We start from the raw sequence: 16,629 nt of genomic DNA, 5'->3' as shown, positions 1-16,629 counted from the left end.
TTGTTTATAATTTTAGTTTGTGAGAATTAGCAAATTCTTGCTCCTACATTTGGCACCAAAGCAGTTTATAATTTGCAAGTTAGTTATTTAATGGCAGCAGCAACAAATAACACAATGCAAGTTCAACTCCCTAAGTTGAACGGAAAAAATTATGATAATTGGTCAATCCAATTAAAGGTATTTTTTCGTTCTCAAGACATGTGGAGTATAGTGGAGAATGGCTTTACAAATGTACTGAGGCAACCGCTTATGCGGCTCTTAGTCAGGACGCCAAGAATACCTTATTGGAAACACGCCGAAAAGTCAAAAGGCGTTGTATCATATTTTCCAAGCAGTGGAGGAGCCCGTATTTAAAAAATATCTATGGTAGAAACATCGCATGAAGCGTGGGAAATTCTACGGAGTTCCTACAAAGGAGATGAACGTGTCAAGCAGATACGTTTGCAAACATTACGAGGGGAATTCGAGTCACTATGCAATATGCATGGATGATTTGGAATCAATTTCCGCCTACTTTGACCGTGTACAATTAATTGTTAATCAAATTGAAATTAATGGAGAAAATATTGAAGATGAGAGAGTTCCGCAAAAAGTCATACAATCACTAAATAGTGATTTTGATGGTATCGTTTCCGCTATCGAAGAAGCACATGATTTGTCAAAATTGTCTATTGAAAGGTTGTTGAGCTCGTTGACATCACATGAACAAAGGATAAGACAACGAGGTAAAAGTTCTAATTCAGAACAGGCTTTGCAAAGTAGAGCAAATGTCACAAATCGTGGTGGCTACCAGCGCAATCGAGGTAGAGGCGGAGGTCGTGGTCGAGGAAGAAGTGGTAATTTTTCTTCTTATAATAAAGACAAATTTCGGGGAAACAAGCCCAGTGGAGATCGAAAAAGGACTCCCCTCGCACGTCAAGATAAATCAAAGGTTCAATGTCACAGGTGTGAACGGTTCGGACACTATGCACCAGAATGCCGAACCAACTTACATAATCAATCTGAACGAGCCAATGTTGCTGAGGTGGAAAAAAATTTGGTGTTGGCCTGCAAAGGTGGAGATTTTGAATCAAATGACATATGGTATCTAGACACGGGTTGTAGCAATCATATGACAAGTAAGAAGCACTTGTTCTCCTATTTGGATGAATCTGTCCTAGGAGAAGTTAGCTTTGGAAATAAGAGCAAAGTTTCCGTTGAGGGAAAAGGTAACGTCAACATTCCATCTAAAGATGGAACAAATGTTACTATTGCTGATGTATTTTATGTTCTTGGAATTTTCTGGAATTTGTTAAGCTTAGGACAACTTTCAAAAAAGGGTCACAAAATTTGCATCACCAATGGAGTCTGTGAGATTAGAGATAAAAATTATAAGCTTATTACTCAGGTGAAAATGACAAAGAATCGAATGTTTCCTTTATCTCTCAACCCAAAATTGCTATGAGTTTGCAGGCAATGATGAAAGACCATAATTGGTTATGGCATTTGCGTTATGGTCATCTAAACTTCCGGGGCTTGAAATTATTAGCCGAAAAGGAAATGGTGACAGGTCTTCCTCTAATCGATACTCCAAACAACCTTTGTGAAGGTTGTATTCTCGGAAAGCATCACCGAGAACCTTTTCCTTTTGGAAAATCGAGACGTGCTATTAAGCAACTGGAGTTAGTCCATACCGATATATGTGGACCAGTTGAGGTAGAATCTGTCGGCAAGAAGAGGTATTTTTTACTTTTCGTCGATGATTTTAGTAGAAAGAATTGGATTCACTTTTTGAAGAAAAAATCTGAAGCTTTTGAGAAATTCAAAGAATTCAAAGCATTTGTTGAAAAGCAAAGTGGAGTTCCTATTAAGACATTAAGATCAGACAGAGGTGGAGAATTTACATCTGATGAATTCTCCAATTATTGTAAAAAGGAAGGCATTCACCGACAACTCACAGCTAGCTACACACCACAACAAAATGGTGTAGCTGAAAGGAAAAAATAGAACGATTTTTGAGATGGCAAGAAGCATGCTAAAAGCAAAATCTTTGCCAAAGCCTTTATGCACTGAAGCTTTCTGTCTGTTGCGCTGCATATTTATTAAATATATGTCCCACGAAGAGTGTTCGTGGAGTGACCCTTGAAGAAGCTTGGAGTGGAAATAAGCCGGATGTATCCCATTTGCGAGTTTTTGGTTGTGTTGCTTATGCACACGTTCCAGATCAAAGGAGAAAGAAGCTTGATGATAAAAGTAAAAAATGTATTTTTATTAGCTATAGTTCTTCTACAAAGGGCTATAAACTATATGATCCTATAAAAGAGGATGTTATAATTAGTAGAGATGTTCTTTTTGCTGAAAATGAAGCATGGCAATGGGATCAGACAAATGATGTCGTCATTGAAGAGACACCCCTTATTGAGACCACTAAAGGATCAAGTGCTGGAACTCCTAATTCACAACCAGAAGATACAACTCCAACATCAAGTCCTTCTCCAACAGAATTACCTCTAAGAAAGCGTGTGATGCCATCCAAATACAAAGACTATATTGTAAGCAGAGATGATGCTAGTACTGATGATGATATTGATGATGAAACCTTAGTGAATTTTTGTTTGTTTGCTGATTGCGATCCTGTCTCTTATGAAGAAGCTGCAGCTAGTGAGAAATGGATCCAAGCAATGAAAGAAGAAATACTTTCTATTGAAAAGAATGATACATGGGAGTTGACTTCTTTACCAGTAGGAAAGAAGCCAATTGGTGTTAAATGGGTTTTCAAGACCAAATATAGACCCGATGGACAAGTTGATCGTTACAAAGCTAGATTAGTAGTAAAAGGCTATAAGCAAAAACCAGGAATTGATTACTTTGAAGTTTTTGCACCAGTTTCCAGAATGGACACTGTTCGAATGATATTGTCACTTGCTGCCCAGAATAAGTGGAAAGTTCATCAAATGGATGTAAAATCAGCCTTTTTGAATGGTATACTACAAGAAGAAGTTTATGTGGAACAACCAACAGGTTTTGTAAGGTCTATCGCCTCAAGAAAGCATTATATGGTTTGAAACAAGCACCACGTGCATGGTACTCACGGATTGATGCATATTTATTGCAAACTGGTTTTCAAAAATGTCCATATGAACATACTCTTTATATTAAGACAAATGCTAAAGGAAATATACTTATCCTATGTCTATATGTTGATGACTTGATATTCACAGGAAATTGTGAAACTATGTTCATAGAATTCGAGGAAATGACTCAACAATTTGAGAGATGACTGACATGGGATTAATGTCATATTTCCTTGGGATTGAAGTAAAGCAATCTGAAAGTGGCATATTTATTTCACAAAAGAAATATGCTAATGATGTTTAAAAAAAATTCAAAATGGATGGAGCTACTCCTATCAGAACTCAAATAGCAGAACGCTTGGAGATTCGAAAGAAAGGAATTGGAGGAATGATAAATCCAACCTATTTTAAAAGTTTGGTTGGCAGTTTAAGATACTTAGCTTCTACAAGACCAGATATTGTTTATGCTGTCGGAATTCTAAGTCGATTTATGGAGAAACCTTATCAATCACACTTGCAAGCAGCTAAAAGAATTCTACGATATCTTAGTGGTACTCGAAATCATGGAATTCTCTATTCTCATATTGATAACTTTAATTTATTTGGGTACACGGATAGTGATTGGGCCGGTGATGTTGAAACTCGTAAGAGTACTTCGGGATATGTCTTTTATTTGGGAAATGGTGTTATTTCTTGGTCATCCAAGAAACAACAAGTGGTTGCTCTATCAACAGCGGAAGCTGAGTATATATCAGTAACAAATGGAGCATGTCATGCGGTTGGGCTTTGTAGAATGTTAAAAGAACTGAAGCATGGTCAAAAGACTCCGACAACAATACTTTGTGATAATAAGTCAGCAATCGCATTAACTAACAATCCTGTATTTCATGGTAGAAGTAAGCATATTGATATTAAATATCATTATGCCGAGAACTCGTCAAAGAAGGAGAAGTTGAGCTTCAATTTTGTAGCTCTGAAGAACAAGTTGCAGATATTATGACCAAACCACTAAAAGCCGAGTCATTTGAGAAGTTCAAAGAAATGATTGGTATCGTTGAAGATGAAAATAGGAACGCTATTCAAGTTTTGAGGGGGAGTGATGAAAATCAAACTTAGAATAGCTATATTTAGAGAGTTTACGATAATGTGTTATTAACTTTTAATAGAAGGGTGGTTGTAACTTTTCTGAATTTAAACAACCATAAAAGATTTAGAATTAACTAAGGAAAATGTACGGGTAATATTAGTTTTGTAAACTATAAATACTGTCATTTTTCATTGTAATAAAAAGTGTGAGAAAATAATAAGATATCTTCCTGGGACCATAGCATAATCTTCTCCATTTGTTTATAATTTTAGTTTGTGAGAATTAGCAAATTCTTGCTCCTACAAGCATCACTATGCATAAAATAATATATTACTTTAAATGAAAAATAAAAAGAATGAAAATGAAAAGCAGATTTTCAGAACCCTTAAAAACATACCATAATTCCTTTTGGAAGACCTTTTATTTGCAAGGATTTGGAGTTGCGAAAAAAAAAAAGTTCTAGATGAAGAAATATTTGGGTTTGTGCTTTAGAAAGAAAGTAAAATAAAAACAAGGGTTTTCTCAAGGTGATAATTGTGTCCTTTTGAAAGTAGGGGTTCAGGAAGAACTTAAGCTTAAGCACACAAAATGCCGTTCTGTGGTAGGGGGTTGGGCTTAGGTCGCATTGCACTACACACGCGCATATGTCAACTTAGAATGCTCTTAATATTTGATGTGCAGCTCTCCTTGTGTCCCATAATCTATCATTTCAAAGCTCTCAAAGTCTACATTTAAGCCTAAATCATGTGTAAGAAAAGTTATGGTTGAAACCAGGGATAAAAAACACGGTCACGGTCGCGTTTGTGGGAACGGCTTATCATCAGCCCTTGAAAGAGATAACAGCTTTGTTCCAAAGAGTCATATTAATGAGATTCCTACCACCAGCAACTTTGGGGTTGAAAAAAGTGTGCCAAGACACAGGAGCTCTCTTGGAATCAAGGGTCTTTCTGGTCTACAGAAATCTTCTACAAACAACTTCAATAGCTTTTATAAGCTTTTTTGACCAGGGAAAATGATCACGCATAACTAAGTGTCTTTGTCATCCATGACCGAGCTCTATCTCTAATCTTGCCTACTAGGATCTTACATGGGGAAAAGTTCAGCTTCCTAGCAGCCAATGGGACCTAAGATACTTAAATAAAGAGTACCCACTGGAAGGGACACAACATCAGCAATATCAACAGCCTCTTGCCCTAATACCCCAGCAATGTAGATACAACTCTTTTCAATGCTAGCTTCGAACCCAGAAGCCAAGGAGAATTTCCGAAAAGCAGCCATGATCTTGGACACAGAACTATGATCAGATCTAGCAATGAGCAAGAGATCATGAGCAAACTTGAGGTGAGGTAGAGCAATTATCTCACATATTGGATGAAAATTGAAATCAAGGTCATCTTTTAAGTACTCCATACTGAAAGCAAATAGCAAAGGAGATAAAAAAAAGCCTCCTTGTCTAAGGCCTTTCTTTGCCTCAAAAGGATTATAAGGATTTCCATTCAGCTGAACTGAGTAGGATACACTCCTTACACATGTCATAATTCAAGCCAGTCATTGAGTAGGAAAGCCTAATTCAAGCATCATTGTTTCAAGAAATGGCCACCCAACAGAGTCATAAGCCTTCTTTATGTCCACTTTGATCACACATATTAGAGACACATTAGATCTGGAATAACCCCTAATTAATTCTGTTGCAAGAAGAATATTATCTACTATAAATCTTTGAGGGATGAACCTTGCTTGAGAGGAGTTAACTACTTCATGAATCACAATACTTAGCCAATTAGTTAGCACCTTTGTTATAATCTTAAATAGCATAGTACAACATGTTATAGGTCTATAATCCTTGGCAAATAGCCTGGTACACTTCGGGAACAAGAGTAAGCAGAGTGATATTAACAGGTTTATGCATGAAAGCATTGTGGAAAAATTCCAACTCATCTTAAAAAATACAGCATTGAATCATTCAACTCTTGGAGCTTTATTATCATCGATGTTGCTTAAAGCTGTTTCAATTTCTCCATGAGAGAGAGCTTGAATCAAGGAGCTTCTAGCTGCAGTACTTAAGCTACTACCACCTCTGACAGTAGCTAGGTCCAGAAAAGGCAAGCTAGTAGCACAAGTACACAACAAACCTTCTTAAAATTTCACCATTTCCTTTTGAATCCCCTCTAGTGAAGGGATAATATCACCCAGGTCATTCTGAATCAAAGTGAGATTATTCCTAGCTTTCCTGATCTTTACAGCAGTAAAGAAAAATTTGGAGTTTGAATCTCCCAAGGACAACCAATTGATTCTGGATTTTTGCTGTAAGATGCTTTCCTCAACCTGGGAACAGTGTCTCTGATCCTCAATGTTCTCTTTCTCTCTCAAATGAAGCTCCTCACTCTCATTTACAGTAGGGTCTTGTTGAACAGCAGCTAACTAAATTCTAAGCTCATCTACTTTTTTATGTGCCTGAGAGTAGTGGTGAGAGTGAAGCTCTTTGATTGCTTTTTTCACATACTTCAAATTTTCCCAAACATTGTTCATCATATACCTCCCATTGCAAGCACTCAGGCTTCCCTGAACCTTTGTGATAAATCTAGCATCTTCTGCGATGACACTTATAAGGCCTGCTTTTAGGTTGTTCTTGCCAAAAAAATCTTACCACAAGAGGAGTGTGATCAAATACACCTCCTGGCAGATAGTGCACCATAACATCAAGACATAGCTGCAACATCTCATCATTGATAAATCCCTTATCATAGTGCCTTTTTTTGTCCAAGAGTAGTAAATGCCGCCACTACTTGGGGCTTCCAAGAGGTCTCGCAAGAAACTGAGTGAAGTGAAGTCCTGTTTCTCAGCTTCACTAACATCCAATCCATTGGTTCTATCTGAAGCATTATTGACAGCATTTAAGTCACCTATATGATCATAGGGCCAATATAAGCTTCAATAATGTTGCTCAGCTCTCTCGACAATTCTTTCCTATAAGTTATAGTATGTAACCCATAGACTGCTACCACAATAAACTCATAACTCCCAATTGTAACTTGCATTGTCATACACTCCTCTGAAACAATCAGTTTAACTACTTTTATTTCACCAGGTCTCCACCCAAACAATATTCTCCCTCTTCGAGGAAAGTCATAATTACTACTCCACTTCCTGTAATCACCAAACTTTCTCTGAATTTTCTCCACTTTATTACTTCTCACTCTAGTTTCAAACAAAGCATAACAATAAGCATTTTGATGCTGAACAAAAGCCTTCACCTCCTTTATTTTAATAGGATCATTAAGATCCCTGACATTCCAGGCCACAAACATCATCAAGACAAATAGGGATTTGGTCCCGTAGCACTCCGTGATCACCCCGTGTCATAACCAGCGTTATTAAGACTGTGACTTACCATTCTAGCATATCAAAAAGCAACATGCTTACCTTTACATTTCCTAGTAACTAACTACCAACGTTCTTAACAACATTTGTTTGTTGTATAGGAGTAGCTACAGGAGTTACATCAGTGTTAGACTCTACAACCAATGGAGGACCACCAGCATTGCTAGGGTCTACAACCACGGAAGGAGCACCAACATCAGACACTTTAGCCATAGCTACTTCATTGTGATCATTAGTATCATTTTCATCTGTCAAGTCAATTGCATCAAGTTTATCTTGACCTTTTCCTGAATTTGAGGAATGATCGCCTTAGGAACCTACTTGTGAGTAATCTTCACTAGAACCTTCCTTTTACCCTCAGAATTATGTCCCTGACATTTTTAAAAAAAAGGGGGTAACCAATCATACACCACCTTTTGAGCAAACTTTCTTCCATTTGGATCCTCAATCTGAACATTCTGCGGAATGTCTTTGGTAACATCCCTCTCAACAAGGATCTGAGCATAAGATACCCAACACCTTAGCGGTACACTCATGTGCATAAATGGGCACTCCCAACAAGCTATCAATTCTGCTCACGGAGTTTTTACTTCGAAAGTTAAGAGGCAGATTAGGAAATTTGACCCAAATAGGAACTACCTTGAGCACTTCTTTATGGAAATCGAATTTTGGAGTCTAATGTTTAACAATCATGGGTTTTCCAAAGAATAAATGAGGACAGGACCAGAGTAAAGCACCGAGTCCTTATATATCTTCCCCTACATTTCATGTGAACCACAAAATATCCTTCATCATGCTTAAATAGTGTTGGTTTTTCCATTAACCCCCATTGCGCTTTAACATAGGCATTCATTGTAGGATTTTGACCCACCACATACATGATTATGGCATTTTCCGAGGTAGCATTAAGCTTTTCAACTTCATTTTTGTCTAGTTTAACAATTAATGCGATGTGATTGCGGAAGCTTTAAAACAAGAACAATATAAAGAACACTTAAAGATGAAAACTTGGTAACAAATAAGTAACAAAGATTCGAATTTTGTAACCAATTTGTTATAAAGATTGGATCTTTATAAGGATAGGCTCTATATGTTCCCTCGAGAACTAGAGGATCTCTATCTAACCTCAATTAGGAGATGCACACAAACTACGATTTTATGTGTTCTACGACAACTAATAATCAATGCACAAGCATTCAAATAACTCAAAACAATTCATTCATCTTTTATTAAAGCTATTGAATGTGTATGTATAAGTACATGTTTAAACAAAGTCCTAAACCATCTAACTACTAACAAGATAAATATTATACTCACAAGATAAATATTAAAGGCGCCTAGTTAAACTAAACAAACATCACATCGCCTAAGATAAGTAAAACACGCCTAGGATAAGTATTCAACTATCCTATCTAACCTAGACTCCTAACAAGACTCTATGATAAAGGGTATTAGACTCCTAAACATAATATGAATCTTTTATCATTCAAACACCTAAAATAAAGAATTAAAAAGCAATTAAAATACATAGTCTCCTAACAGAAGTAGGAAACTACATAAAGAGTCCTAACCAAACTAGGATTGTCACACTTGATGCTTAACACACGCATCATACTCCCCTCCTTAGAAAAAACTTGTCTCAAGTTTTGGAAGTCCATGGAATCATCCATATGCGTTTAACAACCTAGCAAAAGAGCATTATCTCATGAGAAGCCTTAGCACTGCAAAACCCACCAGCAATAAGAAAACGATTCATGGGGTTCACGCATTTATGAGCATGAAAAGTCCAACATAGAATTTTTGCAACAACTAAAGTATTAAAGAGGACCAGATTGTTAATGCGTGCAAGAGCTAGAGCTTTAATCTTTCCTTCAACTTCAAACACTTAGACAATCATGAACATTCTTTTCCACAAGATTAGTTGAAACTTGCTGAATTTCCTCTTTATTTTCTTCATGTTCATGCGGAATAAATTGTCGCGCAAGTGAAGCCAAGATTGTGTTCATGTTTCATTGCAATTGTTCTAAGCGTTCTTCCATCATAGGGGGATGCAAAAGATCATAAATATCTTTCTTAGCATGCTCAATTCGTTTATAAGCCTCTAAGAACTCAGGCGATCATCCACTCATGTCCATAATTCTCAAACTGACAAAAACCTGCCGAGAAAATACATTTGAAATATGTACCCCAAAACGCAATCAAAACACCTCGAAAATTTATGAATTTTTTTACCCAGTTAGACCTATGTGTTTGAAACACTCGACTAAAATTTCATCAAAAAATACGCAATCAAAACACCTTTCCCTCTTTCTTGTTCCCTGGTCCCAAAACAGAGGTTGTTGGAATCTCCTTCTCCTTTCACCAGTTCAAGGTTTCATTCATCCTTTTAAATACTTCTGGAATATCTTGTCCAACTTCATGATGGGCTCTTCCTTTTCTTCCTAATGTTCGCCTTTGAATTGGAGCTCTGTCAAACTTACTCTACCACTGCCTGAACTTTGGCAGCAGCTGGGCCACCAAGGATGTACGCCTCTCAAAATACCAACTGTAATGAACTGATATTGATATGGTAGATTAAGAAATTAACTTGTTTCTTTTCAATGGAGGATTTTTTTGTCAAAACAGTAAAGTGAAAGTGATAATTACAAGCTTTGGAGACCCTTATTGCCTCCCAGTGAACTCTTAAGAGCTCATCCAAAATTCTTAGCATTATTCCACATGACTTTTTTCTTTTTAATTACCCCCAATATGTAGAGTGTTTTCCTCGATGACCTACCTAGCTCATTCCCCAAGCTATTAATCAAGATAATACCTAAACTACCCTTCATTCTAATATCATTTAGTTACACATTTTTAGTCTCATTGTCATCGCCAAGGTATATGCTTCCCTCATCTATGTCCTTTCCACACACATTGTACATCTATGATTCTGTACTTGGTAAGTAGGGATGGCAGTGGCTCCGAAACCCTACCCAAACCTGCTGCACCCACCCCATCTGTAAGGATTTGGGTCCATGTTTTTCAGACCTAAAGGGTCCGGGTCACACATGGTCTATATGCTCTTAGATCCGGTCTTGATGTGGGTCCATTAATACAATAATACCACACTTAAATCCTATCCATGGACCCATCTATTCCAAAAAAATTAATACATTGAAATTGCAATAAACAATTCATATGCTCACAATAAGTCTTGATTCTTAAAAAAAGATGGAGGCGAATTAGTAAATGAATTTTTTTAATATTACTATCATGTACATAATTATACAATACTTATGTAAGCAATTTTTATATTATGTGTTTTTAATTGCGTTGTGTATTTATATTGAAATAGGTTTAAATAGTATTTTTCTTGAGCTATAGTTTTATTATTTCATTATTGAAATAATTGTATTATTTCATTATTTACTAATTGAGTTTACCGTTCAACTTTTTATAGTTAAAAGTTTGGCGAAAAAACATATACGTTAAAGGATTTTGACGATAGAAAAAAAAATATATTAAAGAACCATTTCAGACCCATTTTGGACCCCTGTTATACCCAGCAAGCCAGTTGTAGGTTTGAATTTTTTAGACCTAGTGGGTCTCAAACGGGTCTGGGTCCACTTTGAAAAATTTAGGTCTAGGTCTGGATCTTGCTGGACCCGGTTCCAAACCCAACCCGTTGCCATCCTTGATGTTAAATCCCTTATGCAATTCCCCCACAAGGTTAAGGCTTAAAATGAGAGTAGAAAATAGTAGAGAATTAGGGTTTTCTCAAGGTGCGAGAGGGTGTTGGTATTCATATTTGAGAAGAGTAGAAAATTAGGTTCAAGCAAATTATTAATTGAATCAGATAAAATCAGATAATAGATAAGTGAAATTCATTTATGTTCCTTGAATAGCCTAATAATGGTTATCTAATTTTATTATGCTTTTATGTTTGTTAATATTAACCTTAGTAATTACTTTTAGTGCACAAGTATTGTTTATCGTGTGACTTTTTCTATGCTTATTGCATTTGTTATAAAGCACCCTTGCTCTCAAATCCAATATTTTGGTTTTTAGACTGATTCGTAATCATCCTCATGGGATGGAGAGTTGGAGCCGTGCTTTATATATTCCCATGGGTTTGTTCGATCTAAGCATGGTTTATGAGTTTCTCAAAAATTCTTTGGTGACTCTACTAGTATTTGACTATTTGTAGTCATTCGTTACCTTAGTAAATCACCATTTTCCTTCCTCCCCTAGCCCACTTAGCTACGTTGGGAGGATAAAATGAGTTAATAAGGCAATAGGAAAAGAAAGAAGAAGAATCTTAGTACAAATCAAGAACTAAATACTATATATTTATTTTCGTCAAAGAATAAACGTCAAATAAGCTCACAAAATCATTTGGGCCGACGAAAAGTGTGCTTTCATTGATAGTAGGGTTTATCCTAAACGCATAGATTCAATAATATGGCCCAATTAGTCTCGTGAAACAGAGGGCTTTCTTCAAGCACTAAGAGGCAACACCAATGATGGTGGCATCTTGTAACTTGATTGTCCTCTTAAGAGGAAACTTTCTCGTTTCAAAAAAGTAAAATCCATAAATTACTCTTTATCAGCAAACTTCCTTTAGGTGTTCATGGAAAACAAGTTTTATCTGAACTTCTTGCACAATGGCGTAAAGGGGTTTGGGATTTTACAGTTGAGGTTTGGGTTTTTCTTGTATGGATGCCATTCACATGGATCCTTAATTTTCAAGTGCATACTGATGGATATACTTATACCTGTGCTGACCAGGTGAGGTTGCTCGTTGGTGTTCTTAAGTGTGTTGGCACAGGACATCTTACAGTTGCTGATGGTGCGTATTTGTACTTGCTTATCGTTTGTCATTGGTGCTTCTCAATCTTTAATCTTCTTTGTGCCTTTCCTGTAAATTCTCCCCTTTTGTTTTTCAGTTCATGGTCAGTGGGGGGTCTGTTCGCTGTGTGAAGTTTCTTCCTGTAACTAACATGTTGAATTTTTGCAACAGTGGAAAGGATCCTTAATGCAAAAACTGTAACAGCTGCAAGTCCCATGGCTCCTGCTTGTGGCTTATACCTTGGGTACGTGAAGTATGATTTGGATTGAGATGATTATAAAATGAGTTTCGACTGGAAAAACCGAGGTGGTCGTGATAGGCTGGGCTGTGGTATTGTTTTGAGATTTATGATGCTGTTTTACGTTTTTACCTGTTTCCAGGAGTTGGCAGTGGATGCAGATCTAGATTCTCACATTTCTTCTTTGATATTAGCTTAAGATCAGTTCCATAAGTTTTGCATGCTAGTTTGAACTGGTTTGTAAAGCTATGTTAATGATATGAGCATTCTAAAATCTGTAACATACATAATACAAAATTGATTTAGGATTATTTTTTACGATTATTTTGGCCGGCTGTCCCAAAATAATATAATGTTACGATTATTTTTTAGTAATACAAACTTTATACTATATTTCCTAGAGTATGACAAAACTAGATGCAACCTCATAAAAAGGTAGACTGGTTACTATTTCATCAGTTGGTGTAGACGTGTCTTTATTACCTATGTGGGATGAGTGCATATTTGACTACCTAAGAGAAGTCGGCGAAAAGTTGTTGAAGGAAGATTCATAAACCCGATTGGAGTTTGAGAATTTGATATGGAGGAACCACCACAAATATAGAAAGCCTTCACTTTGGAAAAACTTATCTTGAATTAGGTTTTTTGAGCCTAGATTATAAGGTATTTGTCTTGAATTGAGCATTCAGAGGAGCATTTGAAGTTTTTTCAATGCGGAGTGAATGTAGGTGATGTATTTAATTTATGTGATTAAACACTCAAGTGCGGAAAATGTGTAAAACTTTTTCGAAAAAATAATTAGTTACAATAATAGGCTTAGATGTATGATGATAAAGGCAAAATCACCACAAGAAACAACATTTGATATAACACCAAATTCCAAATAATTCACTAAAATTAAAAATCAGATATATATATATATATATATATATATATATATATATATATTATATATATATAATAATATATATATATATAGGGTTGGGTTCTAATGAGAACCCTCTTATATGAGAACCGTGAGAACCACTTAAAATGAGCAAAAACTTTCTAAAATGAGCAAAAAAAAGTAACAAATGAGCATAAACATAAAATCAGTAGAAAACACTAAATTATCAAAAAAGAAGAAAAACGTAAAATGAACAAAAATGTAAAAGAAGAAAAACATAAAATGAGCATAAACATAAAATGAGTAAAAACGTTGATAAATGAGCATAAAATTGTTAAATGAGCAAAATCATAAAATAAGTGAAACAAAAAATGAGCAAAAATATTATGAAATGATCAAAATCTTCGTAAAATGAGGAAAAATGAGTGGTTCTCACGGTTCTCACCATAAGGGTAGTTCTCATATGAACTTAAACCTATATATATATATATATATATTCCTATTATGTTTAGGACAAATCTCTAAGTAATAGTTTGAAACAAACTTCTAAAACAAGATAATAAAACAGTCCTAAAATGCTCAAAACAAGAAAAACCTATTCCATGTAAGAATAGCAAAAACTTGTGAGCAAAAAAACTAAAAAACAATAAGATATTAAGAGTATTAGTAGAACTCAACTAAACAAGCATTGCATGCCCTACTTTATGTCGCTCCTAAGTTGGTTACCAAGTATGTTACCACCTTTGTAGCAAGTCCCATGAATAACACTCTATGTAAATCATTTGAGCCAAGATCAAGAGTGACATTTTTACGCACAAGAGCTAACAAATCCTTGTCCATTACTCATGTATTATCCTCCTCTTATCCGAAAACAATTGACCTCAAATGAGCCATATCATCATCATGCACATAGGTAACAAACTCTCCCACATTAAATGTGACACTTAATCCATACTCTCCCGGAGGTTCAAGTTTTAAAGCATTATCATTAACCTTTTCTACAATCTTAAATGGTCCATCAGAACGTGGCATGAGTTTATTTTTTGGAATTTAAAGCATTATCATTAACCTTTCTACAATCTTAAATGGTCCATCAAAGCGTGTCATGCGTTTATTTTTGTGAAGGTTAGGAAATCTTTCCTTCTAAGATTTAGCCAAACCCAATCACCAACCTGAAAATACATTTTGATGTCGATGCTTATTAGCCATGGTTTAATACTTTGCATTCACCTTCTCAATTCTATCTTTAACTTGGGTATGTAGCTTGAGCATAGCTTGCGCCTTTTCCTTTAAATCAACTTGATAAATCTCATGTTCAGGAAATGGATTAAATCAATAGGGACCCTAGGATTTGCGCCATACACCACCTTAAAAGGTGAACACTTAGAATACATACCTTGATGAATGAACTCTTGAACATTCCCTTGCATTTTTGGCCAAGAAAAATGCTCTTGTAGAATAGCCAAGATCTTGTTCATTCCAAATGACCAGCAAGTCCCCCCCACCATGAGCTTACTAATAGCTCCCTAATGGAACATGAAGGAATACATAAACGATCATCTTTGAAAAGAAACCCATCCTAGACCACATAAGAGCCATAGGATCCCTTGGAGCACTAATCCATGATCTCCTTGAACTTCATGTCCTTATACAATATATCACCACCTAGGTGTACAACATAAGGTGAGCTATTACTTGGTATACACCACCTCCCCTTGAACTGGATGCTTCCATCATCAGCTATTTGGAAATTCGACACCTGACCATCCTTGATCTTCTCTTGAATCTTTTCTAAATTTTCATCCTTTGATTGACCCTGCTCAATCTCATCATAGATCGAGGATTGAACTGACAAAGAACCCAACAATTCTTCAACACCTCCTTCTTCCAGTACCTACAATGTCACTTTCTGAAACTCTACACGTAACTGACTTGGCAACACCATTGCATTAACTGAATGACTCGACTTTCGACTCAATGCATCAGCGACAACATTAGCTTTCCCTTCATGATATTGGATCTCCAAATCATAATCCTTGATCAACTCCAACCACCTCCTCTGCCTCATGTTCAACTCCTTTTGAGTGAAAATATACTTTAAGCTCTTATGATCCGTGTACAACTTACATGTTGCCCATATACAAGTAGTGTCACCATATCTTCAAAGCAACTATTGCTGCCAGTTCAAGATCATGGATTGGATAATTCACCTCATATGGTTTTAATTGCCTAGAAGCATTGTAACACCCCGATAATTCTCTCTTTTCAGAAATAACTTTATAATATAAAACTTAGAGAATTACCAAGGCATTATCGCCCGTGTGATAACGTATCGGCTTATTCAGAATTTTGCAGCGGAAAACAATTTACTAAAAACCAATTTTATTAAAACTTGCTAAATAAATGACAAGTGTTTGAAATTTAAACACACTAACTTCAATAAACCACAATCTGAAATAAATATGTTCCTACGAAAGCATAAGTTAAACTGCGCTAGATATATAGTCTCTACACTCCGGATTCCCAAAGCGATGCACATCTACGAACCTGTAATGTCAATGCAATATCGACTCTGCTCACCAAAAGGATCATCACAGGATCAATAAGCAAAGCCATGATCACATACACAAGTAAAGCACGTAATCAGCAAAGCTGAGTACTACATATCAAATATAAATATTCCTAAACATGATACTAAACAATAACGTATAGGAATAAATAATAAATAATCATATAATAAACTGCAGGCAACTTTTACTGAACTAAACTCAAAAATCTTTTTAATACTTAAATGGAATAGTTATTGGGACGAGTTGTCTTGCCTACTAATGTGAAATGCGGGCGCGACTCCGCATTTCAGAGTGACCTGCGATATCGAGGAACCTTTGAAATAAAAGAGGGATGGTGATCAATCCATTCCTAGAAAAGCTATGGCACGCTCACCATAACCCCAACCCTTATGTCCAACTCTAGACGTGCACAAGTCTAAAGTCTATAACTTATTCTCGTTACACTTTACGTTAATTACATCTTATTACTTGTGTTGACACACACAGACAATTAACACATAATTAAAAATCAAACAGTCATAACAGAACTTCTTTTATCTTTGGATTAACAAGTGATCACAACTTACAATCCAAGACTACTTAATTC

At 36.0% G+C, this 16,629-nt stretch overlaps 1 protein-coding gene across 3 annotated transcripts in view; it reads left to right on the top strand.

Moving 5' to 3' along the window:
- Positions 1–12,980, top strand: part of LOC104896932 (uncharacterized) — a 38,436-nt gene extending 25,456 nt beyond the window's left edge. For 2 of the 3 annotated variants that reach the window (XM_057395566.1, XM_048645838.2), the window contains exons 8-9: positions 12,289–12,349; positions 12,521–12,980. In XM_057395566.1, coding sequence (XP_057251549.1) covers positions 12,289–12,349; positions 12,521–12,618 — 159 coding nt within the window. In that variant the 3' untranslated portion in view covers positions 12,619–12,980. The remainder of the gene's footprint in view (positions 1–12,288; positions 12,350–12,520) is intronic. The other variant, XM_010683719.4, reaches the window with a different exon arrangement.
- The last annotated feature ends 3,649 nt before the right edge of the window (positions 12,981–16,629 follow it).

Source organism: Beta vulgaris, chromosome 6, assembly GCF_026745355.1.
Source record: "Beta vulgaris subsp. vulgaris cultivar EL10 chromosome 6, EL10.2, whole genome shotgun sequence".
Classification (NCBI taxonomy): domain Eukaryota; kingdom Viridiplantae; phylum Streptophyta; class Magnoliopsida; order Caryophyllales; family Amaranthaceae; genus Beta; species Beta vulgaris.
The sequence above is the reverse complement of the archived record's forward strand: the minus strand, read 5'-3'. Positions and strand labels throughout refer to the sequence as shown.